This window comes from Tyto alba, unplaced genomic scaffold (assembly GCF_018691265.1).
Source record: "Tyto alba isolate M040663 unplaced genomic scaffold, T.alba_DEE_v4.0 Super-Scaffold_20000042, whole genome shotgun sequence".
Classification (NCBI taxonomy): domain Eukaryota; kingdom Metazoa; phylum Chordata; class Aves; order Strigiformes; family Tytonidae; genus Tyto; species Tyto alba.
In genome coordinates, this window is record NW_024881293.1 from 8,332,921 (window position 1) to 8,359,696 (window position 26,776).

Consider the following 26,776-nt stretch of genomic DNA (forward strand, 5'->3'; position numbering starts at 1 on the left):
GCCTTGCAGTGAGTTGGTATTGCTGGACAAGGTGTGTAGCTGAAATAGGCTTGCAGAGGGAGAAGTTTCCTTGACTGCATATTGTGTGTGGAGCAACCTGAAAGACAAAGCTTTATTCACTTCTTTGTATATTAACACAACCATTTTCCTCTAAATATCCTGCTGTTAATTACTGAAGTTCAGTAATCACACAGGCTATCTAAAAGACCATGCTGCTTTCCAGGTTAAGTGAGCATTTTCTAGTAAGCTGGGGCAAGGAGGAGTGTGCTCAGATTTTTGGATTCTCTTCCTACACCAGAACAGTGCCATGTGAAATTCGAGAGAACGTGTAGAGAGGGATGGGGAAAGAAAAAGAAAAGAGAAGACTTTGAGTCTTGTTTCCCTTTTTCATGGTGCACAAAGATGGCTATAAAGTACTTACCTTTTTAATAAGGAGAAGCATGGAGCTTTCTGCTTGTCATTCTGCTAGCCCGTTGAAAGCTTGGGGTTCAGTTTTAGTTTCACAAAGAACAGAAACGTTTGATACTGCAGAGTAAGGATAGCCAGAGCTCCTCCAGTAAGGAGACAAGATCCAGTTCAGGGCTTTGGGAAGGAAGCGCGGACTGAGCTGCGGCACAGACGGGGCTGTTGCGAGGCGGTTCGGAGCCGTGTCCCTGGGGACAGGTTGCTGCTCCGCGGCTCTTTGCAGGGCCCTTGCATGCTTCTCTGCAGTAGCTGTTGCTGGCTCTTGTCAGCAGGACACACGGCCTGAAATGTTCCCTCCATCTGAGAGTGTCGCTGGGATTTTTTTCCTTTGTTCAAGTGCTTTTTTCAACATTCATCGGAGACTCTGACTAATGTTTGGTATCCCACCTCTCTCACTGCAAGTGCCAGAACCTGTCAGTACAAACACTGTGCAGTGGAAGCGATCTCTTAGGAAAACTAGGAAACCGTTCCCAAAAATATATAGAAACAAGGCACCAGCACACACACCAAGAGTACTCAAAAATTGTGCAGATTCTTATTTTAAAATGGTTGCTTGCAAGGCCTGAGATGCGTACAGAACCCCACCGTAACAGAGCACTGCAGAACCCCACGGGAAGGGCTTTGTGATCCCGAAACGCAGTGACAGTCAGTCCGCACTTGCAAAGCTCTGCTCTGTTTTCCAGGGTTCTTAGTTTCCTTGACGTTTGGTGACGGTGAAAGTTAGAGAACAACATAAAAGGTACATGAATTTTCTCAAAGAGATTATTAGGGCTTATTACTTACGTCTTTTTCTGTTCATTCGTTGAATGTAGAGCCTGTTGCAGGTTTTGCATTATTATTTGATGACTAGTTTCTATAAATATATTCTCATCTACCAGTCATTTTTAAACTATTAGTTGGAAATGCTGTTCTACATAATCGCTGAAATTTGAGTTGTCTCACCTGTACATCCTACAATACATTTATTTTCTTTTACCTGTATATGCATACAATTTTCAGATTCAACTTTGCACTCTTTGAGGGTGTACGTATGATATGCACAATTAGTTTGAAATATTTCTGAAAAAAATGATAGTTTGAGGATTAGTGCTGCTGAAAGCTCTTTTTCTGAAGGTCCATGGGTGAAGTGAGTGAACAGGCATTGTGGTAGCTGCTGTCTCACTGAGATGCCAGGATTTGGATTATTTCTTCAGTGTTCTCCCCCAAAAAGTTAACAGTTTTCTGGAGACCAACACACAGAGATGAATCATTTCTGTATGCACAGTGATGGAGTAACACCTATCCTTCTTTTGACATGAGGGAGAAATCAGAAAGAAAAGTCACCACTGTTCTGCATTTCTGTTTCTAATAGGCTTTTATTTGAACAAGCAGAAAGTGCTTCTTGTTTTCCATCTTTGTCATTATGTAACATTTATCTGTATCTTCCTGGTAATGTCTAGTGCTTTTGCCACATAATTGCTTTCAAATTATAATAGGCCAACATTAAATATTTGACTTCTTAATACTTTTTACTTTCAGTAATGCTATCTTCCTGCTGCCTCGAACCCCCATTTCGATTCTGAATTAACAAGAAAGAAAATGCAAAATTGTTCCACACAAAGATAATTATCATAAAAATCTTTTATCCAAACCCCAGCCAAACACAGCAGACCCCTTATCACTGCAGGAATTTTGAGTAGGGCACTTGAACTCCTTTGAGATTCAAGTCTGGTAGATTAGCATGTAGATGCCACATAATTGTGTTCCCCTTGGTTTCTCTGAAAGCTATTAGGCACTGATTTATTTTTCTGTTACATTCCTGCTTTGTCCTGAGTGTTACTGATGGAACTTAAGATAGGCACATATAACCATAGATTTGACAAACAAGACATAGAGAACAGGCAGCAATTTTTTTGTAACTGGATTTTTCTTTTCTTTTTATCCCCTTCTCCCTGTAAGATACTGAAGTAGCAACCTTTTTTGAAGGGCAGTATTTTCATTTGTGGTGCTTAAAGAAAGAAGAAAACTTCAATAAGAATTTGTTTTGAAGGGCAATATTTTTATTTTTGGTGCTTAAGAAAAAAAACACTTTAATGAACCTGAAGTCTACAATCAGGGTGTCTGATATAAAGACACAGAATAGACAGCATGTCTTCTTAGTTCAGGCCTGAGCCTCCTTTGTTGCTTAGGTTTCATTTTTGCAGGGTAATGGTGGGTTCCTTGCCCTGCAGCGTTATCTATTGAGAAGTTTGATCTCTAGTCTTCTGAAGTTCAGAAACGGGAATGCCGGAGGAATGGGTGTTGGATAGTGATGTGATATAATGGATTTTTCTACCAGCCAGTCAGTTCTTCCTTGGTTTAACCTCTCTGAGCATCAAAATAGGCTTTGCAACCAGTGGCAACATGTGTAACGTGACTACAAGGGCTTTAATCATATTTTTGTCAGCTCTCTTAATTCTTCTTTTCAATAAAAATTTATTTTTCCAAACCCAAATATTCTGAGGCACATGCTTTTCTTTTCTTATCACCCACCTTTTCTACCTATGAAAAAGCTGTTGTGTTTGATGATGGAAGAGAAATGTTGTTACTGAAGCAGGAGACTGTATAAAATAGACAGGGGTATTTTCAATTTAGTGACGTGCAAGGGCTAGAGCTGTAAAATCTCTGTAGCTCTGAACATATGCAAAAGCAAAAAATGCACACGCCTCAGCTGAGCTGTCTTGTTTCTTACATTTCTTAATAACAGTCTCACAGGGCAGGTCCCCAGCTTGTGTAAACGGAATTACACCAGCTTCTACCGGCTGAGGGTCATGTTATATTGTGTGCAGTTCGGGTGAGGTCTGTAATTCTGCTGGCAAAGGACAAGGAGAATTAGAAGCAAATTCTCTTCTCTAACAGTTATTACTGAGGCTATTAATGTATTTCATCTGTCTGTCTGCCTGCTCTAATCTCACAGAAAGGACAAAAATATGTTATTGATAACAACATCTAGTGCTCCATCAGGTTGTATATTTGGGGGGGTGGGGGGGAGTGCTTGCAAGTTGTCCATTATCAACCAGGTATGTAGTATATTATTTTTCCATGTCTAGTTTTCCAAACTTGAAGTGGATTTCTGGTTTCTGGAGGACAGTTTGGGTGAAATAAGATACGATTAATCATGTAAATCTTAAATTGAAGTAGGAAGAATTTGGTATGTATTTGCAGAAGGTATTTTGATGCATTTTCTCTGAAGTCAAAAAAAGAAGAAGAAGAAAAAAAAAAATCTGTTTCCTCCATTCCCAGTTTTCAGGTCTGGGGAATTGTCAGTTTGATCTTGAGAGATGCTGGGAGTTTTGTAGGAGATTCATAAGAGGTGAAGCTACCTGGAGTTCCCAGTCCGGAGGGCTTTGTGTCCCTTCTGCAAAAAAACCTTCTCGTGTTGAGCCATCACCGTATTTACAAACGAGTGAAGAGGGGAAACACTGGATTTTCAGGATGAATTCTGAGGTAGACAAACACCTTGCCAGAGCAGTTCCACGTTATCTGGAGTTAGTGAGGGATTTATCCTGTTACTCCACAGTTCAGTGGGCTGCATGAGGCAAATGAGCTTCCATCCCACGTGCGTCTCTAGGAGTCACAAGCAGAACAAACGTAAGGTCATGTTTGTTAGTGCCAGTGACACTTTTGAGTACAGCCTGACGTCTGAGACTATGAAAACTGAACGTTGTAGCAGATAAACACTCGTTCCAGAGCTAACGTGAATTCACTAGTAATGAGGAGAGATGGCATGATGAGATTATTGCCTCAGCCCATGCAGTGCCTGCGTTCAGGACCCTTGATGCTGTCAGGCTTGTCTCTTCGCACCCGAGTTATGGACGTGTGGAGAGTGAAAACGTACCTAAATGCACCTAATCACAGCCCTTACCCCTCCTCGCTTGCTGCTTTCGCACTAAGAATGTTTTCGGTCCATAAACATGTGCAGATGAAATCTTAAATTTCGTGAGGTAACACTTTATGCTTCATGCTGTTGCTAAAAGTAAAATGCAATAACAAGACATATGATGATACTACAATTACGGTTTGTTTCCCCTCATAAAAAGTAGTTTGGATTATTATAATGGTAGGTTATAGACAGTGTCTTGATACTGCTGGGTAGTTTTTTATATCCTGATTTCCAGGTTTCCCTCCCCAGGGACATAAAACACATGAGATACATATTGGAACTGTTCTACAAAATGTTAGGGAACAGAATTTCTCTAAGGAGTAGAGCAGGGCCTGATCCACTTTGTTGTGAGGATGCTGACAGCGATTTCAGGGTATGCCAGCTGTCAAGATGAGTTGAAGTGGGAAATATGTGAGTATTTCCTTCTCTTAGGTCTCCTTTTTTTAGTCAAAATCCCTTTTTCTCCCCAAAGGAAAATGCTGACCCACTGGACTTAATTTCTTTTTATATCCCTCTCTTCTGCAGTTCAGGAAATCCTATAGCATCTCTGTATTTTATTCATTCTCTGTGTAAACGGGGTATAGTACCCCTAGACACGCTGCTTGGATCAACAGCGAGGCTTCGCTGGTTGAGTCTTGGTGATATTTTCTTTTTTAAGTGTGTTTGACTTTTTCCAGTTTGTGGACATGTCGATACTTTCCGTGTAGGTGTGGACCACTTTGGGTTTCATCTGCCTACATAGCTCACTGTACAGCTTATGGGATCTTGTCTTTCTTAGTCACCACAGCAGCAAGTCACAGACTCCCCGGTGTGCAGGGGCACGGGGCGAAAACCACAGCCTGAGTTTAAATAGGCTGTAATGAGAGAAACAGAGAAAGGAGATTATTGCCCAAGTGCAGGCGGGGAAGCGGTGGTCGCTGGGTGTGATACTGCCTGTGCTTGTGCTCGTGTCGTGCTTCTAACAAAATTAACCCCAATCTATATAAAACACAATTTCAGGCCTTAAAGCGCAGCCTAAGTGGTTGTAATTATGCAAGACTTGGGGCAGACAAGTGCATGGGGTGCTTTAAACCACGGGGTTGCTGCAAGGTTGCAGCTTTTGAAAGCGGCTCCAGGCAGAGGAGCAGCCACGAAGCCGCAGATGCTGCCGCATCTTACCCTGTCGTCTGCAGCGCTCGGGGCTGCATCAGCTCCATCACAACACTGGCTTCTGGCTGCATCTCTTAGATTATCTCCACGCTTCCCTCTGAACCAGTGCCTTTTACCACAAGCTTTCCTTTTGAAAGTAAAGTTATCAGGAAAAGAGAATAAAGCCTAATGCGGAACAGAGCCCCGGAGTCCAGAGGAAGAGGGGAGAGGGGGAGAGGGAAATGCAGCACCAGTGACTAAGTGGTGGCTGGAAACCTCTTTCAAGCTGGCTGCTGGGTGGAGAAACCCGGAACTATCTCAACTCCCTCGCAGAGGAGGTTCTCCTGGAAAATTTACAGCTCTGAGCTGATTGTTTGGCTTGGCACTATGGTCAGGATGCTGCCTTGTAAACTTAATAATAGCTGCCCTCTTTTTAATTTGTTTGACCTTGACTACAATAATTTATTATGTGCATTAGAGATTTTTTTTTAAAAAACAAAACAGCACAACAACAAAGAATTTGGCTCCCTTTTTTTTCTTCTATGGTAGTCTGATTTTGAACTCCAGGTTTGACAGTGCACCGTGCTTCTGCTGTTGTGCAGGATGAGTTACGAGGACAGCATTAGAAAGGCACTGTTTTAGAAAGGAGCTTCTCCAGGTCTGTGCTGTGGCGATTTGCTTTTCCCAGTATCTGTCTCTATATGAGTATGGTTTGTTCCTTTTTCCCCTGGCAGCCCCTTTTGAGGAAAACCTCGATCATATTTTCAGGAAACCTCATTGCAAATGAACGCAGTACTCCAGAGTAGCCCCGGTGTTTTGCATATCTACTAGTTCTTGTCGGTCTCTATGTCTTGGCAGAAGCCAGGACACAAAGAAAACAAGATCTCTCCTGGTTTTGTGCATTTTTTTTTTTATTAATGCTTAAAGTGAAAGCAATCTGCTGGCACAGCCTACCTTGGTTTCTCTCTCCTGTCACTTGTAGATTTCCTCTTTGTTTGATAGATCCTCACAGAATTTTATGCTTTCTGTACAAGCCCAGTATTGGGTGAAATAATTACACTTGCTTGAACTTCCTGATCCACAAGTCAAAATCATCTTCTCTGTCTGTTGTAGAAGAGCACACGTTTCGCTGCGAGGACTGTGATGAACTTTTCCAGTCAAAGCTCGACCTGCGGCGACACAAGAAGTACGCCTGCAACGCTGTCAGCTCCCTGTACGAGACCCTCAACGACGAGATCAAGCAAGAAGGTCTTGGAGATGGACAGGTCCATGAGTGCAAAGACTGTGAGAGGATGTTCCCCAATAAATACAGGTACCGGAAAATTGCCAGACCCTCCTCTGGCCTGCCCCTCCCCGTCACTCCTGCGCGGTCCTGGCCCACGATGGGAAATGTGGGAGCAAGGTGGGAGCTGGGCAGCCCCGGCCGGCTCCGGGGATGAGCCTTTCCTGCCTCCGTGGGGCTAAAGAAGGTCGGGTTAGGATCCTTCAGTGTCATTAGTTATTCAACAGCATTTTGCTTCCTCTTGATTTCATAGACTGGGATGCTTTGCATCACTCGCTGGTAGAAGCATCCACAGATTATTGGCAGTATGGAGTTGAAATGGTAGTTTTCTGAATTCCCTGTGATTTTTTCAGGGCTGTGGTGCTAGACCTGGTTAGTATCTTTGCTGCAGCTGCTCCCATGTGATCTGATTCTGAGAGAAAATAGTTCTACCGATATTTGCATGAAGACTTTTTTTATATGTAATTCTTGGTCATTTGAGATCAGTGGGTATAAAGAGGCGTTGTTGCACTAGAACTCCTAATGTGGTCCTGACCTCCTAGTTGATCTTGAAGAAGCAATTAGAAAAATTCTATTCCAATCAAATTTTTGGTTTTAATTTTTTTTAAATGTTAATGAAAGAATTTTGTGTTCATCATGCATTTTTGTTATAGAAATGTGAAAAGGAAAAAAAGATAAGATATTCTCCAGCTCATGTTTTTATTTGCAATAATTATTCAATTATTGTTATTATAAGGCAACTCTAAACAGGAATTGAACTTTTTTTAAAAAGGAAAACTTCTTTGGTCCAATAAGTTTTACCTGAAAATTTGCATCCTTCATACATAATGTGATAGTAATCAAATGCAGCTTTAAAGCAGAGATCTTTGAGATTTCTGATTCATTTGCAATACAAGACTCAAATAGTTAAATATTAGGAGGCACTTTTAAAAAGTTGAGGGGTTTTTAAAATCATTTTAGGATTGTGTTTATTTGTATCCTAAGCCTTTCACTCCTGGGCTGTATTTTCAAGGTTTTCTCCACAGCACAAGGACTGGAGTTTTATCAGTTTACTGGAGGCTGAAGTTCGCACCTGCTCATTTCAGGTGACTTCTGAGATGAACAAACAGCACACACAGCAAGATCTGTTATAAAATTGGGAGAACTGGCAGTCCTCTGTCATGTATTGTATAAGTAGAGCAAAAATGTTGAGCTTAAAGTCAGTATATGGCCTGTTTCATTTCTGTTAAAAATTTAAAAATATGATGTCCACCAGCATTAGTAATTTTGAACTTAATTATGTTGTTGCTTTCAGATCTTTTATCTGGGTAGGTGAAGAAAAAGATCTATTTTAAAAAATGTAGAGAAAGGTGAAATGTAAAGAACGTTTCACTAGTTCACCTGTATAAAAAAGAGCTTGGCTCTTGGCTGTGTTGTGGGCGTTTTAGAAGTTGGAAATAGATACTGTCTGCTAGTGATACCTGTACAGTGGTTCTGTTAGCACAGTTTGATGTCTTTCTTCCTCACCTTGTGTTTCTATGTTGGCTACTTTTGGTTAGATACTAGGAGGCTGCAATTCTCTTAATTTTTTACCTGACTAGAAAATTAGAACTTCCTTTAAATGTTTTAAATATATATGATTTTAGTAGAAATTCCAATTCTTTTATCTCTCTATCTGTGTTAGAAACTTTCTCCTCTGTAGCTTTGAGCATTCTGTAGTTTTTATGTTAGTTTAGAAAATACCTTTTTGAAATGTATATAGCATCTCCCCTTTCTGACATCCATGTGTTTCCTGGCTCCCCTTGGGGCCCCGGAGTAACACTGGGTCCATTTTGCAGGGGTTAAGAGAAGCAGAAAAATTTTGAGTCCCTTTTTCCTTTCCCTGGCAGTAAGATGTTCAGAGTCATCTGTTGAAGCTAGTTCAAATGTATTCAAATGATGTGGCTGAATTAAGGTCCCATTTTCCCTGGATTTCTTGGGAGAAGTGGTTAAGACAGACCTTGACTGGGTCCAAGCCCTGACTTGCCTCGGGACACATCTCCGTTGCCAGCGTGGCTGGCAGAGGGCCCGGAGCAAGCACTGCTTTTAAGTGTCGGTAGGTAAAGGGGGTGAACAAATGACTTGTTCAAAGTCAGACTGAAAACCTGTGGAAGGGCCAAAGGCAGAGCCCTGTCCTGATTTATTTTCAGGACCTTGTCCTGTTTTGGTTCTTCAGAATCATCACTCCTGTTACTTTCCAGACCTTGTAATTAAGAAGGAAACGTGGCAGAACATTTACAGGTCGTGTGCTCAACACAAATATCCCGATCTTGAGGCAAAAGTTCATGTGTGTGCTAGCATGGATTTCCAATTTTTGAGCACCCCTAGGTGAGGGAAAGGCCTCTTCGAGGTATTTCCAGCTGAACTTGGATGGAGATACTCCAAGTCACCAGGCACAGACCTGTACACTTGGAAAATGTTTGGAGTTGTGATATAGGCTCCTGGGCTCATTGGGTACATTGCCCTTTAGACTACCGATTCCAAACATTTGGGTTGGGGTTTTCTTAAGCAAGTGATATAAAGTTTATTTTTTCAACAGGGGAAAGATAGAGTCCATAGCATCACTATTCAGTCTGCTCCATGCTGATGGATTTAGTGGAGCTGTGAGAGAATGTCCACATCTGTCCCTCCTCCATCAATCTGCTCTATTTTACATAGTGAGAAAGCCACTACAACACAGGATATATCCAGTCAGCTTACCTAGGTGGTCGTACAATTTTTCAGAAGTTAATACAGATCAAATCAGGAGTGCCACTGGGGAACTGAAATTGAGCATTTAGCAGCTGACTAAATACATAAATGTTTTGCTAATCCCAGTAGGTATTTGCCTCTAAACAGCATATTAGTTTGTCCATATTTGTTCTAAATAAACTCATAAATCACAGTTAACAGGGACGTATTTTTGTATATGTATACGAAAGGTATGTATTTCTTTGTATGCGTAAAAAGTTTTGTAGTGTTAGGAGCACCATTTCTTTAGCAAAATGAATATTGCTTCTTTAAAATTAGTGGATTGGCAGTTTGTAAGGGGCACATTTGTGAATATTAACGGTCTGACTGGAAGGAAGGGGAGGTTCTTCGAGGGAGTAGCAGGCTGGTGCCTGCTTAGATTCATACGGAGACTTGAGGGGCCGGTCGCAGTCCCACCGAGCCCACTTGTGATGAAGCCCCTTTCTACACAGTTGCTCTCGTTCGTGTGCCAGCAATCGCCCTCTGGGCACAAAGGGATCAGTGCAGTTAGCCCTTACACCAGGAACTGTGGACTGGTGCCACTGGTGCTGGGGTGCCTGCGGGCAGGGGGTCCCACGGGGGATGCAGGGCCCCGGGGTGGCTCCCTCGGGCTCTGTGGAAGTGCCCAGGGGCTTATCTGCTCTGAAATTGGCCTGCAGGAATTTTCCAGTAGCGTTTAGTTTTAATGTTCCTATAAAAAGTATAGCCGTGCTTTAGAGTTCCATAGGAATTGTTTCATGTCGATCTGCAGGGGATTTCGGGCAGTAGCAGATTTCACATAACTTTGTCCTTCGTCAGAATTCACAGCCAGGCGGAGTATTTGCAACTCCCGTTAAAGCACACTGAAGGCAGCAGAGGATGCAAATTTTCTTCCTCACTTTCTCAGGGCTGCCCTGAGGTGCAGGATTTCCAGCCTGATGCTCAGTACGTTTTGCAGCACTTGGCCTTCAACAAGAATGGTTTCCCAGGCTCCGTGCCGGCCCCGCTGCCACCAGCGGCGGCTTCCCTCAACAGTCCCCCCGGTCCGGTGGCCCTGCGGGACGCCGCGGGCTGATGCGCAGGGACAGTACTTTGGCCTGGAGAAAACGGAGCACCCTATGCGTTTCTCTGAAAAGCCATCCCTGCCGTGGCCCTGTTCCAGCAGCCACTTTGGTTTGCCATCATCCTCCTGGTTTGGGAGAGCCTGCCAGTTGGCAGAAGTTGAAATTGCCGAGTTAAGTAATCAAAGATGTCTGACATTTAGAAGTGAAATGTGTTTGCACCTTATCATGTTTCTTTCCAATGTTAAGTTGCTGTGTTCTGGGAAGCTGTGGGCTGTGTGCCCATGAAAACGGCAACGTGATAGTCTCAGCAGCAACAGCTAATATCTTGTCTTTCCCTGTGGGGATGCCATAGAAGTCTTGGGCACAAAGTGCTCATTTTTCCCTTCAGGAACCTGCAGGGTCGGGTCTGGTTTTACCTTCCTTTTCCCCCTTGTAAATGGACTTGGGCACTTAATAAGAAACATCATAGAATACAGCGACATTTGGAGGCATAATAGGGCAGCTTCCATCTGTGAAATAAATGCCAAAAACCAAAACGGGCTTTGCGTGTCGCTGCACCTCTCGTGGTCGACGTGCTGCTCACCTCCTTTGCACAAAGGCTTCTGCAGCCGCGCTCCGTGGCGGCAGTTCGTTCTGGAACAACCCCCCCCCCTCCCCGACCCCACGGGCTCGCGGCCTGTTTCCCTATCGCCATCTCTAATCGCCTCTCTCGGTTTCAAACCTCCCTGATACGGGGCAGGAGTTCTGTAACAGTATGTGGCTTGGCAGCGAGCGCCCGGTTCAGGTGGGCGCTCGGAGCTGGGCTCTGCTCGGGCTGCGGCCGCTGCCTGCCCGCCGAGGTCAGCCTGTCTCTCTTTCCCAGCCTGGAGCAGCACATGGTAATCCACACCGAGGAGAGGGAGTACAAGTGCGACCAGTGTCCCAAGGCTTTCAACTGGAAATCCAACCTGATTCGTCACCAGATGTCTCACGACAGTGGGAAACGGTTTGAATGTGAAAACTGCGTTAAGGTACGGTGCGGGACGTGGTGAACCGTGGGCGGCTTGGCGTGGGAGAGGGTGGTGGGACCTGGGGGGGAAGGGGGCCGGGGGCCGGGCAGCCCACCCTGGCGCGGTTCGGTGGCCCGGCCGTGGTAACGCGGAGAGGTGCGCTCAGCTGGCCCCAGGATCTCGGTGTGGATGTGGAGCCCTGCGCCCAGCAGCTCGCCTCGGGCCTTTTTCTGGGTGTCAGGGCATCTGCCGGGCCAGATGTGGGTGAGCAAGCGGCCGTTGACCGGCCAGCACCGCAGAGCCTGCCGCAGCCTGGCTCAGCCCGCCTGGGTATCCGCGCTCCGAGCGGTGGTGACAAAAAAAAAAAAAAACCACCCCAAAATAGTCAAGCTTTTTACATACACTCTCTTCTCCCTGCTGCTTTGTTTCCCCTCCCTCAAGGCATTTTCTCTTTCAGGTGTTTACAGACCCCAGCAACCTCCAGCGGCACATCCGTTCCCAGCACGTCGGGGCGCGGGCCCATGCCTGCCCGGACTGCGGCAAAACCTTTGCCACCTCGTCTGGCCTCAAACAACACAAGCACATTCACAGCACTGTCAAACCTTTCATATGTAAGTTGTCACGGCCATCACAGAGCTCCGGCTTTTGCTATAATTGCACGTATCCTGCGGGGCCCCCCAGTACTAGCTGTCCCTCTGTGAGCAGCCGCTGTAATTTTATAGGTCAGAGCACAAGATGAAATTCCGCAGCAATTTTTTTTTTTTTTTTTTTTTTTTTTTTGCATGCTCCCTGTTTTTTCAGTAAACATTCATGGCAGTTTTTGACTTTCTTGACAAGTTAAAAGCTGAGTCTCTCAGCAGTCCTAGCGTTGCCATTTTCTCATATCTTTTCTTTCTCTCGTCTTTTTTTCCTTAATAATTTTCGAATGTTCACATTGGTGACATAAATAAATAGCTGACACAGCCTGATCGAAATGTTTTTCAGGGGTACCTCAAATCTGTAGCCACTGTAAAGAATTTGGAATAGTCACAGAGATGAGAAGAAGGTGTTTTTTAAAGAGTTTTTTCCTTCTTTATTTATTGCATGTTTCATCTAGATAATGCTTGGAAGCCACATAAATAGCAGGTTAACTGTGTCCTTCGTGTGCTCTTTAGTGGAATATTTCCAAAAGGGCATTTTCCTTTGAGAGCCATTCATCTCATTTATTGTCATTCTCAGGGTTGTATATTTTTTTAATTGACACAGCACCTATTGGATTTTGATAACTGTGCAGAAAAGTGGATTGTGTCACAACAAAGCTATAGAACTTTAGGGACTACTTCCTGACACTCTTCAGACAGCGCAGTTCAAGCACAGAACGGGATCTGTGTTTGATTCCAGGCTTTGATGTTACGGTAGGGAAGCCACTGAACCCACTTCTGCCTTTTTTCCCTGTTGGTATAATGGGAACAGTATGCAGGAGTATCAGGGGAGACCCGTTTCAGTAATCTGTTCTGAGATAATCAGATGGGTGTCAGTGGAGGAAGAAAAAATACTCTTATTGCTCATTTTGATGCAATCTTTCATTTGATGACGGGCACATGAAAGAGATAATTTGAATCTCATAGTATTGCTGCAGTGGGATGAATGATTTATTCGCATAATCTCCTCACTCTCACCTCATAAGAATTAGGGAGTTGTCAGTCTAAATCAGCCTGTAAAACAACTCGAGAGTGATTCTGCCTGATTCAGACATGCAGGGTGGAGTCACCTGAGCGTGGATCCCCTTAGCAGCTCCAGGGGAGCCCTGAGGCAGGATTCCCTGGGAGGTTTTTCTTTCCTGTTAAGTGGAAGAAGAGGGTGTGTGTGTGTGTGTTTGTTTGTTACAATCTTATACTTGGCTTTAAAAAAAAATCCCAAACTGTAATTTTACAATTGCAGAACACAGAACAGCAAGAGAGGACATGACATGTGGAATTACTAAATCATTGTAGAACTGGAGACTAAGCAAAAATTTTCGTTTTCCCTTTTTCAGAATGATGATGTGAGCTCCCGTACCTGTAGCACTTTTATTTAGGGAATTTTGTGCAGCATGGTATATATCTGGCAGCTTCCTGGGGTGGAAAATGGAATAAAGGAACCTGATTTCCTTGGAAGACTTTGCTTTTAGTATCCTTCGTCTTCTCAGAAAGTTTTGCCACACAGAAACAGTATCACTCCTTTTTTTTGTAAAACTCTGAATCCATACAGTAAAAGTAACGTGAACTGCGCAACCACAGTGTCAAGCCGGTGAAAACTGACAGAAAGTGCCCTCAGTTTGTGATACAATCTGCTTAAGCATTTATTAAGCCATTTATTATAAACTTTCATGTATCTTCTAAACCACAATATAGCATCCCTTGACACCTGGCGAGGGAGATGATTAAGATTAGAAAGGGGTGATTTTGTTCTGGAAAGAAAATTATACAAATGTCTTTTAAAGAAATCCACCCAAACGTGACATTTCTTCAGATATTATTAGTAATTTGAGAGGGAGCTATCTTTACTCGTGCTGTCCTTATACATGGAAGTGTTTGCACATGCCTCTTCATCTGGGCACACACCCTAAAGATGCTGGCTTTGTGTAGGCAAGCAGGACAAGAGAAGCCCTCACCCATTCTGGAGCCAAGGGTCACGCAGTTAAAGTAGCATCAAAACTGAGGCAGGCAGTGGTGAACTGGCTGAAACTTCTATAGAAACAGAGATTGTTGTTTCTAATAGGCTATTAGCTTTATGGAAAATAAACTGAGTGTGTTTCCTTTAAGAACTCTGTTTAGATATTTTTTAAGAAAACATTTTAAAATGAAGTAAAAAAAAAAAACCAACCTAAATAAACCCTTTCTTTGATAGTCTAAGGTAGCTAAAATAATACGTGTGACAGCCATAGAACTATATGTATGCAATAATAGTAGTTCAGAAGAACTGTTGTGAGTTTTTAGGGTGTGATTGCCAAAAACTAGGGGTGGCTTTAGCATAGTCATTTGAAAAAGCTGTTACTCAAACACTGAAATTCTTCGGATGACTTTCTAGTTCTCCTGTTTGCGCTTCCTTTGCGGCTCCTTGCTGTATCTGGGTCCAAAGCAGAAAGGCTGAAATACTCTGAGGAAAGATGGTTTATGTTCAGTTGCTAATCCAATCAGAAACCAGACACAGCAGACCCTTCAGTAGCAGCCCACTGAATTTTGGGATGCTTGTTTGGACTGAAAGGTCAAATTTGTTAAATTTTAATAATCTTTGCTTTGAATTTCAATAGAAGGGGCTTCCCCCTATATTTTCAGAGCTGCTGGTGAAGTATTCTCCTGCCAGTCATTCGATATTCAAGCAGTGATGTAAATCGTAAAGATTTAGAGAAAAATATAGGGAAAGTCATGTTTGCATGTACCTGTCAGTAAAGGCTGGAAGAGAGCGAGGAAGGAAGGAAGGACAGACGGACAGACAAACCATGTCATCACCGAGTTGGAGGACTGGGTGTCAGGAGACATTGGATTTTGATCCTTGCCTCCCCAGCTCTGAACAATGTACTTTCCCTCTCTTTGTCCCAGTTTCCATGTTTACAAAATGGTGATAACAGCAGTTCTCCATTGAAAGAAGTGTGTTAATTCACTAAGAAGTAGAATTTATTCCTATGTTGAAAGAGGCATCAGATAATAAAAAGTTACAGTGTTTTGATATACAGAAAAGTTTGGGTGGGATTTTTTTCTTACTTTGCCCTGTTCCTTCCACCCCAGCAAAGTCTGCAGGTGAAAGAGGTCATAAAACCTTACATTTTGAAAGCTTGGTATTTACAGGTCGTTAAAGAAAACGCTGATGTAGCGTTAACTTAGCATTGCAAGGGTGTCTTACTAATTTAACGAATACAAGATCTCACCCCACTTCTAGCTGAGCTGAGGCCTGGCTGGCAAAGTATTTATAGAACATCCCTCTGGAGCGGTTACTTACTATTAATGGCATTAAAGAAAGAGTAGTTTTGATTAAATGAGGTAAAATTCTTCTCCCTTCAGCCCGCAGTGCTTCCTGCCGTGCCAGGGCTACAGGGAAAACAGACTAGCTAATACAAATAGATATTATCATTAAAATGCATGATTATCTTTATTGCAAATTCCAGAAAAAAAAAAGCGTGAGCAGGAGTAGCACATCCCCTGGGATTTCTGTAGAGAGGCGCTTGTTCAGAGTTTCTCTCAGAAGGAGGTTTATCGGAAGGGAGGGGAGGTGTTCTTTCTCGGGTGGTAGCCTCCGGGAGCGTGGCCCGTGCCAGCTGGGCGATGGCTTTGCTTTGTGAGCCGCTCCTGGGGGTCTTCCAGCCCGCTCCCCCTCGAGCCCTGCCAGTGGCCTGGGCCAGGATTCCCCCGGCTGCCTCTGCCTGTGGGGCTGAGTCCTGAACAGGCACTTAGGGCAGGAGAGAGCTGTTCCCCCGTTCCTGTCTGTACAGGGGGAGCCGAAGCCTGAAGAAATGAAATGGTGTGTGCAAAGCTGTGGAGGGCAGCCCTAGCTGGGGGAGCGTTGCGGGGGGTTCAGGATCCAGGCCAGCACATGGCTCTACCTGTTGGTTCACCTCCTCTGTCTATCGGGGATCAAGGTTTTGGGGGCCGGGTGGAAGGGGTGGGGGGCCACTGGCAAAGCTCCTCGGGACCTCCCTGCCCTTTGCTCTTAATTTCATATCGCTTTTGTTGTTGGTTTCTGTTGATGCTTTAGGTGAGGTCTGTCACAAATCCTACACGCAGTTCTCCAACCTCTGCCGGCACAAGCGGATGCACGCGGACTGTCGCACCCAGATCAAGTGCAAGGACTGCGGCCAGATGTTCAGCACTACCTCCTCTCTCAACAAACACCGGCGCTTCTGCGAGGGCAAGAACCATTACAACCCAGGCGGGATTTTTGCCCCTGGCTTACCCCTAACGCCCACTTCCATGATGGACAAATCCAAGCCTTCTCCCAACCTCAATCATGCCAGCTTGGGATTTAATGATTATTTTCCATCCCGCCCGCACCCGGGGGGTCTTCCGTTCTCACCTGCTCCCCCAGCATTTCCTGCCCTCACTCCGGGATTCCCGGGGATTTTTCCACCATCTCTATACCCTAGGCCCCCCTTGTTACCACCCACACAACTGCTCAAAAGTCCCCTCAACCACACTCAAGACGCAAAGCTTCCAAGCCCCCTTGGGAACCCAGCACTTCCTCTGATCTCTGCAGTGAGCAACAGCAACCAGGCCACTTCAGGAGAGGAGAAATGTGAAAGCAGCCTGGAAAACTCCTACCTGGAGAAGCTAAAAGCCAGGAACAGTGACATGTCCGATGGCAGTGACTTTGAGGATGTCAATACAACCACAGGCACAGATCTGGACACCACCACTGGCACCGGTTCTGACCTGGACAGTGACGCAGAGAGTGACAGGGACAAAACAAAAGAGAAGAGCAAACAAATTGAGAGCAAGCCAGATTTTGTCAGCAGCTCTGTGTCTGCGAGTTCCACCAACAACACGAGTGAGATCCCTCTCTTCTATTCTCAGCATTCCTTCTTTCCTCCCCCCGAAGAGCACCTGCTACCTACCACGGGAGCAGCTAATGACTCTATTAAAGCTATCGCCTCCATCGCAGAGAAATATTTTGGGCCTGGCTTCATGGGGATGCAGGAGAAAAAGATGGGTTCGCTCCCGTATCATTCCATGTTCCCTTTTCAGTTCCTCCCCAATTTCCCCCATTCACTCTACCCTTTTACGGAGCGGACCCTCAATCACAACTTGCTGGTCAAGGCAGAACCAAAGTCACCCAGGGACCTCCACAAAGTAGGCAGCACCAGCTCAGAGTCGCCCTTCGATCTCACCACAAAGCCAAAAGAGATTAAGCCAATCTTGCCGCCACCTAAGGTCCTGCCAACCCCATCCTCAGGGGAAGAACAGCCACTGGATCTGAGCATTGGCAACCGCATCCGAGCCAGTCAGAACGGAGGAAGAGAGCCACGGAAAAACCATATTTATGGGGAAAGGAAGCTAATGGCAAGTGAAGTCTTACCCAAGATTTCCCAGTCGCAACTGCCTCAGCAGCCATCCCTGCATTATGCTAAGCCATCACCCTTTTTCATGGACCCCATATACAGGTATTAACATACCCTGCCTTAAGGGTTTCTTCTAACGAGCTAATTTGCTAGCTGGCATCACAACTTGAGGCAGATCGGGATGTAGGTTGTTTAGAAAGAGCAGGGAAAGTCTGCTGCGGCTGATTGTACTTCTCTCTCCTTTGTCACAGCACGTTGAATTTTCTGAACCAAAAAGGCTGAGTAAGTGAAAGAAGTACTCATAATCAATATGTCTAAAGGACACATCCTTATTTTGATAAAGAAGAAACTTGACCTATTTAAGGACTCTCCCACGAGCCAACACTAAGATGGCACTTCTGCTGGGGAAATTCCAGAGGTTTGATTCGATAAGAATGCAGAGTTCAGATGCCTCGGAGACCGGGCTCTCATGGCTTGGGAATGAGTCAGGATCCCTGGGAGCCTGGAAATGCAGCTCTCCCACTGACTTACTTGATGGCCTTTTGTGAGCCACTTCACCTTTCTTCCTCCCCACCCCCCTTTTTCTTTCTGATTCCTTTCCTTAGAGTTTTGCGGTTCATAGGAGCTGCTGTTACGGACCCAGCCTTTTGAAACAAATTTTTAAGTCTGGAGTAACAAGTACTATGTGAATACATGGTAGCGTGTTATTATCCGGATCTCTCCCAGATCCAATTCTTGCAGACTTATCTTTCTTAGAAGATAACAGGGGTTTTCCAGTTCTACTTGAACCAGATGGTTTTTGAGGAAGGCCTGATTGTTATGTCATGCCTAGAATAAGCTGAACATGGAAGGCATGTGTAAAGCAGACTGGATGAAGTTAGCCAAATGCCAGTTAAACTTCCAGAAGGAATTAATTCAGAAGAAGATGTAAAGGGAAGACTTGAGTCTTTTGTTGGTTCAGAGGTTTTTATGAAACCTGTTTCGAAAGGAAAAATATTTTAAGCTTTATGGTGGGGGTAGCAGTAATTTTGTGTATTACCCATCTGGTAATTACTGGTACTACCTTCATTATCTTCCTGCTGCGGACGAGATGTATTTGTCCCATAGCAAATACCATTTGCTTGTTTTTAGCAAAGTCCAGTGAAGAGGGGCGTCCCAAGCTAGTTTCATTTAGGCATTAACATGGCAATTAAGCCTCCCTTAGGACAGGATGCTTCCTAACATCCACGTCGGTACGCGGGTTTGGCCCAGAGGGCTGCTGGATTCAGTGTCTAATTGAGCAGCCGGTTCCTGGAAGCGAATGGTTTAGTTCTTGCATTGCTTGAGCGAAACGGGGAGCGTGCCGCGGCGCTGCGTGGTGAGCCTCGCTGTAACCCAGCCTGCTGGCGAGCCGGCGGACCTGCCGCAGCAGCGGGTGTTGTCGTAGCGCTGGAAAGACTCCCCGGCACCGCAGAGCCGCCGTGTCAGCGCCGGGACGGTTCGCTCGAACCTTCAAAGGACTGCGAGCACCAACGGGCAGCAAAGCGGGCCCGGAGAGCAGCACCCATGGCACTGCCTTGCTGCTATTGTACAGCTGATAGCTGTGGGAAAAAATGATGTCAATGCCTAGCCAGGCCAAAGAACTGTCAGCTGAGATGAGGATTAGTGAGCCCTTGTTGCTTGCTCTTAAGAAAGCGTCTCTCGCTTTGCCAGCACTCGCAGGGCTGGTGCAGTGTTGCTTGCTTACATGCTTACCATCTGTGATGGAAACGGCTGCATCACAGCCCGGGACATGAAATGTATTCTGTCTGGGACCCACCGTGGTCATCTCCTCCTGGAAAAACAAGGCATGATGTAAATAGTCCGGCATTTATTTTTGTAAAAAGTACTTCTGGAAAAAAATAAATAAATGGGATAGAAAGGCAAAAGCTTTGAGTTAGCTTAGGATCCTGCCACCTCTGGGCATTCTCAGTAGGAATGTTAAAATAACATGGGTTGAAAAAGCCATTGCCAATTAAAATACCGGCCTCGGGAAAACCGTAAAGGTCCAGAAGACGGATGGAATTGAAGGATGGGGGCGTCGTTTGTTGCATTCCATGGGATGCATATAGTTTTAGTAATATATTAAAATAGAAAGTCAGTGGTGGAGTTGCTTGTGAATCAGACTTATGATGTAATGAGCTAAACAGCAGAGCATCCAAGTCCCAGCTTAAAAAATATGGAAATATTTTGTTTCTAAACTTCTCTTTATCAGACTCTCTCACATCATTTGGCTCCTTCATTTTTCTCCCAAAGGCCACTTAAATCCTTGACATTTTCTCCTGGTGATATAATTTAATGCAGCCAGACAGCCTGAAATCAGTGCAGTTTTTAGCTCGGCCTCGTTAAGGTAACGTTCTCAGGCACTGCGCTGAGAAGATCAGCTTAATCCTCCGGTCGCGGCGGAATTCAGCTCTGACGAGGGCGTTTGGACGTTCGCTGCTCTCGTTACTCGGCGCGGGGCGATGGTGGAGCTGCGTGCCAGGCTCTCTCCTCGCTGGGCTTTGACGCTGGGGCTGCAGGTGGGGCTGCCCCGGAGAGGGCCGGGGGGCATTGCCCTGCGCAGCGTAGCTGATTTCAGCGCGTCACCGAGGGGAAAGGGGGCTGTCGCTCGCTGCGGTTTACTGTTTTCCCTCGTGCCAGGGAGAAGCTTTTTACGTCTTGTTTTACAGACTGTTGTTTTTCTGAAAACTCAGGCCTGTGAAAACACGTCCCTTCCAAAGCGCAGTAATTCTGACAGCATTTCAAATCCAGCTCTTCTCTTTTCTTCTACCTAAGAAAAATTAAATGCAGATTAAATACAGTTCACTAAATAGCGCTCTGCATGACTCTTCTTTTAAAGTCTTTGGTAATTTCATCCACACACCAATCAGCTGAAACGCAGCAAAATAATTTGCTCTCATTTATGCTGGACTGATGTAGTTAAAATTACTCTTACTACTGGATTTCTGCTGGTTTAGCTGAGATGGCCTCTATTCCAGTAATTTAAAGATGCAACTGTGTTAATTGGAGTTACTTTCATAACACTTTTTTCCCACAGAGGATATTTCAGTTTCTCTTCTTGGTGATTCCACATGACAGTTTCCCTGCAAGTAGTATGTTTTGTGAAAGAAGAGCCAATATTTTCAAAAACAGGAGCCTAACTTTAGGATCATTTCTGTGTAGTAAGGTGCTTAAGCATGGAGTGGAGACATCAGAAGAACTCGGGTTCCTAAGTCACTTCAGAAATCTCCCACCAGTCCCTAGCTTTTTAAATTGTTGTCTGCATATGCTTGCCAAAGGAACTCAATGCAAATTATATCTCGGCTGCAAGGGAGGAAATAAATATGAAACACCTAATGATTTCAGCACGCTTGGGGCTGCAAAGTCTGGCCCAGTGTTAACTCTTAGGATAAAGACAAAATCTCAAAGACAATTTTTTTCCATGCAGTGGCTGCCTGCTGTGGACTCTAGAGTTTGTTCCACTTAAACATTGCTTTTGCTCTAAATGTAGTTTTTTTCATGACATTTCACAACAGCAGAGGCTTATAAACCACTATAGCAGAGGCATTAGTTCTAACACAGAAAGATCAAAATGTTTTCTTAGTCATCAGTCTGATGGCTAAAAAAATATTGCCCAAAGGAGGGGATCCATTTTCATACAGTTTCCAGTCCCTTTTGCAGGGTAACTTCTGGGTCATAATTTGTAGTATCCAGTGGAAGGGAAAGAAAAACGTTTGTGTCAATAGGAGAATAGCCTCATATGTAGAACTGAAACACCTCTGCAAACGCTTCGGCTGTTTCTTTGCTGCCTGCAGCCCTGTAAGGTATGTAACCCTCTGTGTTGTTGTCCAGCAGGGTGGAGAAGCGGAAGGTGACAGACCCTGTGGGTGCCCTAAAGGAGAAGTACCTGCGACCCTCCCCGCTGCTTTTTCACCCCCAGGTAAAAGCAGTGACGTTACGATGCTGTGTTGATTGCATGCCAAGAAGTTTGAGATGGAGCTGGTATGAACAGGTCACTTGGATCAGACTTTCTTATCCAAGGGCCCGACTGGAAACTCCGCTATCTTCCAACCAGTTGCTTTCAGATACTTTTAACTTCATACCTGGTTTGAGGATGACAGTTGTTATGCCTCGCTGTTTCTTTTGCATTAACAGAACAGGGATGAGGTCTGGACAACTCATGGGGTCTGCCAAACTCCCCTTTCACATGCCAGAATGCCTGCATAATTTTTCCATTGGGCACACCCGGTGCAGTCATTTGCAGCAGTGTGAGGTGGAGAAGGACCGTCCAGCACCCAAGCAGTAGCTTTTTATACCTGCCTGACGTTCCCTGCCATCAGCTAGAAAGCGTGAAAGTGCAGGGCGCTGGAGAATCAGGGTTCAGCTCTGCCTGCTCCTAAAGGTGATGGGTCACTTGGTGGAGAACTGGTGTCCTCTCCTTCCTGCACAAGCTGCTTCAGCCTCTGTTCCTCTGACACCTCAGGGATAGTCGCTCCCTCTGCGTCCCCCCCCGGTCGCAGTCTCTGCAGGGTGAGGGGAGCACTGCTGGCCAGCCCTCCCCTTGGACATTGCTCCGGGAGCGCTGCCGGACCAGGCCTTCGCCCCAGAGTAGTTGAAAGGCACAACTAAGTCCGGGACAACCACGACTATTCATGAGAATTGACCCCAGGCTACAAACCCCCTTTCTTATAGCTAAACTCTCCAAGGAGCAATGCTGGTCTTTGCCCTCAGGACTCCCCGCTCCGTAGCGATAATGCAGCGAGTCCTGCCACACGCTGCCCAACAGCCTCGCCAGTGTGACGGTCGCCAGCTCTCCTCCTCCTCCTCCCGGCTCTGAACGCATGCTGGGAGCTGAGCTCCGTGGTCGTTATTGTGCTCTCCTTTACATTCACATGCATTGTTCTCCTCTGATAATGTTTCCCACCTTAGATAAATAACTTGCAGGTTTGTGAAAGCTGGATCCTGGTTGCTTTCACAGCTAAACTTAGTTCCCTCATTGTTTTGCATCAGCCTCAGAGTTTGGTTAATAACTTCCCCCGATTTTTCCTTCGTACAGGCTGGATAATGGTGACAGGCTAGCCAGGAACATCCTGTGTTTGTGTGAGTTAGAATAGTGGGGATATCTGCCTGTAAAGAATCTGATAGCAGGGAGGAGCTAGTGTGGCAAAGCAACCCAACGAGACGATGAGAAGCGTACAGGCCCTGAGCAGGAGCAAGCATTGGGTGGAAGGTTATTAACATTGTTCCTGAAATCCTGACCACGTCCTCTTCCCATGGCAATGAAAAGTTGTGGAAGGTCTGGTTATCTCCAATAGCTTATCACACAGAGTAGCCTAAAATTTACAATCACTCAAGCCTGAAACTTTCTGATAACTAATTTTTAATAAAGCGGGTTGCTGTGTAAAGATCACTTGATCTAGAGACTTGCTGTTCCCATGCTATGTAATCAATCAATTCAAATACGGTGAACGAAGACAGGTCATCTCTTCAAGAATATGTGAGATTTTTACTACCAGGTCCCCATCCGATATTATTCTGGATCTTTTCTGAGGAAATCATATTTTCAGGGGCTCCTGCTTCTGTCTTCTTCCTTAGGACCAACATTCGTATACCAGGTCACTTAGAGGCAAGCTCTACCTGTGTTTCTCTCACTCTGAACACGAGTCTGGCCTCAGCCTTTTCTTCTGTGAATAATTCCCCAGCTCTCATAGAGGGCCCTGCATGGGATGTGATTAAGCCAGAAGATGTGATAAAGACTGAGCATTCAGGAGATGCTTTCTCTCTCAAAATGAATTTCAGGCAACTTTTATTTCTTAGCCAGTCGTTGACAGTAGTTTCTCTGCTCTATTGGGAGTTACTCTTACATTGTCTATTTTAAATGAAACTCTGGACAACATAAATAAATGGTGTAACTTTTTGATAACTTAATGGAAAACCTTTTCTCACCTGTTAAGTTTCTTTTCTTCTCCCCTTCTTTTTTATTATAACCAGGCAGTTGTTCCCTAAATAGCAAAGTGCCTTTACCACTGGAGAGGCTATGGCCGGTGTTTAGAATTTTAAAATAAGCCTACGGCTATCAAGCCAGCAAACATCTCTGACTAAGTGCCTAAAGAACAGGGCACAACAAAAGATATCTCCAGGTACTCCAGCAAAGGGCTGAGTGGCATAGCTCTGAAAGATCCGGATAGCATTTTAACATGATGGTTTTGTTACATGACTGGCAGCTGGGGCAGAGCTTTTGCTGTAAATGATCAAGTAACCTTTTCAAGTGGCTGGCGCTAAGTATTACTTACTATTTATCATGGGCTGGGAGCCTCCAACTAAGGGGCTGTGGATCTATTATCGGGAAATGGGTTTTACTACTCCTCTTTTTTACAGCTTATGAATGGTTGTCAGCCTTCCACAATGTATTCTTTGGTGATTAAGACAACTTTTTTTTATAGTCATACATTTTAAACAATATCTTGGCTCTCTCTCCCCCCTGCCCCCCCCGAGCCCAGTTTAATAAAGTGTAAACGTGCAAAAGGTCAGCCCTTCCTGTACAATAGAGCATCTAGTTTTGATATATGGCTTCCTACTGCCTTCCGCTCGCTCGCTGTCGCCCCAGCGCTCGGGCTGACTCTCCATTCAGGCTCCCGCTCCCCCCAGTGCTCCCTTCTTTCCCGGTGATGTCATCTGCAGTGAGGAGGCAGCTTTATTGCTGCCTTGTTTGTTTTATCCAAGTTTTCTGCTTGGTATCTTGGAAGTGCTCTCAAGAGTGCATAAAATTGAACATTGGAGATGTCAGCGTAGTCCTCCGAGTTGCATTTCTCTCTTGGATTTGGATTTCCTGTTTTGCTGTAATGAAAGTAAAAGTGGTTTTCTCTAGGTAGGTTTTGTATGCATACCCTCTTTTTTTTGCACACAGGCCAACTCTTTTCTTCCCTTTTTTGCTTTTCCCTTCTCCTGTATCTCCAGGTTTTTCCCTTTCTCCCTCTTTCTGGTGTGGTGTTTAATCCAGTGTTTATGGGAGAACACAGCCATTGCTGAGTCGTACAAACTAAAGATGATAAAGGCACCCAGAAACCTTTTCTTGGGTGTCACATCTCTAGGCCTGGATGCCTTGCCACTCCCGCAAACCCTCTGTGGACCCACTCGATCCTGAGTCTGATCTTACCTCCTCTTCTTCCTCAGCTGCTCCCTCATCACCCCTGCATCAACCCCTCTGTCTCAGTGCCCCGATCAGCGGTCGCACGTTCCCCCGTGCTCTCTCCCACTCCATTTTGACCAGAGTTCTTCTACCTCCTGCCCAAAACTTCTCTGTCCTCTCTGCACCGGGGCCGTCTGCCCACCCGCCTGCCCGCAGCTCCTGCCTTGCCCCTCTGAGCCAGGGTGAGGGTGGTGGATGCTGTAGGAGAAATCAAACCTTCTTGCTTCCCAAAACTTTATTTTGCATTTGAGAGGAGAGTTTGGGCAGCGAGTTCTACATCCAGCAGTTGACCAAGGTGTCTGATTTCAGCGTCATCCCTGGAAAAAGGGAAGCTGAGCGTATTCTGAGATAATTTTTAACCTGAAATGCTGAAAGTAAGCACATGCATGTTGTAGAAGGTAAACAAGTGATTAATTTCTGAGATCTAACACTTACCGCACGGCTTTGCCAAGTCTATCTTTTGTGATTTCTCTGAGCACGATACACTATTTCTCTCTTGCCCAGCTGGATTCAGTGGCTCCATTTCATGCTGTGCAGCTGGCTTCTGAGAGTAAGAGCAAACATCAGCAACAGGCTTTGACCAACACACTAGTGCTAAAAGATGTGTTTTATGCATCAGATGTTGTCCTTCCTGTGGATGTTTGTGACACGAGGTCTTGCCTTGTACTTGCAGATGTCGGCCATAGAAACAATGACAGAGAAGCTGGAGAGTTTTGCAGCCATGAAGGCAGACACTGGCACTTCCCTGCAGCCCCTTCCCCATCACCCGTTCAACTTCCGATCTCCACCACCCACGCTATCCGATCCCATCCTGCGCAAGGGCAAGGAGCGTTACACCTGCAGGTAAGGGCCCGGGCACCCCGCAGGAGCGGGACCGTGCCCCCACTTGGTGAGGGGGCCCTGGGGAACGCTGCACCACACACCAGCACGCAACAGCGCGGCTTCCCATGGGCATCTCTACTGTCTCGGCAGGGGTGGGAGGAAAAACGAGGAACAGCAGAATTAGAACAGAGTATTCTGATGACTAATTCACTCTGAAATAGCTTGTTTTGTCTGGTAGAAAATCAGCATCTTCTATTTTCTTTGTAATTTTTAATAACCTTGGGAGCGGATCTGGAGATTCTCAAGCAAACAGAATTCTCCAAGCCAGGGCTCTTGTGTGGGGTAGCAAACGCCACAGTTTCCAATGCAAGTGCAATCTCAGCTATGTCCAATCTCCGCTGTGCAAAATAATGGAATTTTAAAAATGGCATAGAGTAAACAACTTTTTCAAGTACAATTGTGTCCACAGAAGCGCATACGTATCCACTGCAGCTCTAAAAGCTCATGTCAGAGCAGATCACCAGAGAATAAAAACCTCTGTCTGCTTACGCAGTTTTACCTGCAGCTACTAGAGGTTTGTGTGGTGGCTCCCACTGCCTTTTCTTGAGTGTAGTAGGTGGATACCTGTGTTGTTTGATGTATCTCTTAGTTCAAATTTGCTGCAAAAGCTCTGGGCTCAAAGTTCAGTTGAGTATTTAGAAATTTGAGGTTTCTGCCTACAATAGGGAGTAAGCTTATATTTAGATACACACAAGTTTACATTTGGATTTTCACTGTTGATGAACATTCACTTTAACCATTCATCTTCAGGACATCTGAAGGTGCTGAATGTCTCTGAAATTAAGAAAGTCTACTCAACAGTAAGCATCAGGTTTCCTAGTCACAGAACTTAACCTTTCATCCTTCATATTTTATTTCACAATTAATATTTTTATTTATACCTCCCTTCCTTTTCAGTTTACTGTGAATCACATTTACTGTAGAACACAGTTCCTTTTTTATTTTGTTTCCTACTGCTACATTTCCTTATTCTAAGCAGACTGTCAGACTCACAGCAGTATATCCCGATAACAGTAATATAATGCTGCAGCATTCATCCAGAAGAAAATTCTGTGAATTCTGAGAAGGAAAATCAAGTAGATTCTGTATGATAAGCCACTAAACAGCTGAACTATAAAGGAGATCTATACAAATCTCAA

General features: G+C 45.0%; 1 protein-coding gene across 1 annotated transcript in view; it reads left to right on the forward strand.

Moving 5' to 3' along the window:
* Nucleotides 1-26,776, forward strand: part of PRDM16 (PR/SET domain 16) — a 342,166-nt gene that overhangs the window by 298,987 nt on the left and 16,403 nt on the right. The window contains exons 6-11 of the mRNA XM_033007817.2: nt 6,608-6,806; nt 11,430-11,577; nt 12,014-12,167; nt 16,267-17,668; nt 21,419-21,506; nt 25,429-25,598. Of these exons, the coding sequence (XP_032863708.1) occupies nt 6,608-6,806; nt 11,430-11,577; nt 12,014-12,167; nt 16,267-17,668; nt 21,419-21,506; nt 25,429-25,598 (2,161 nt within the window). The remainder of the gene's footprint in view (nt 1-6,607; nt 6,807-11,429; nt 11,578-12,013; nt 12,168-16,266; nt 17,669-21,418; nt 21,507-25,428; nt 25,599-26,776) is intronic.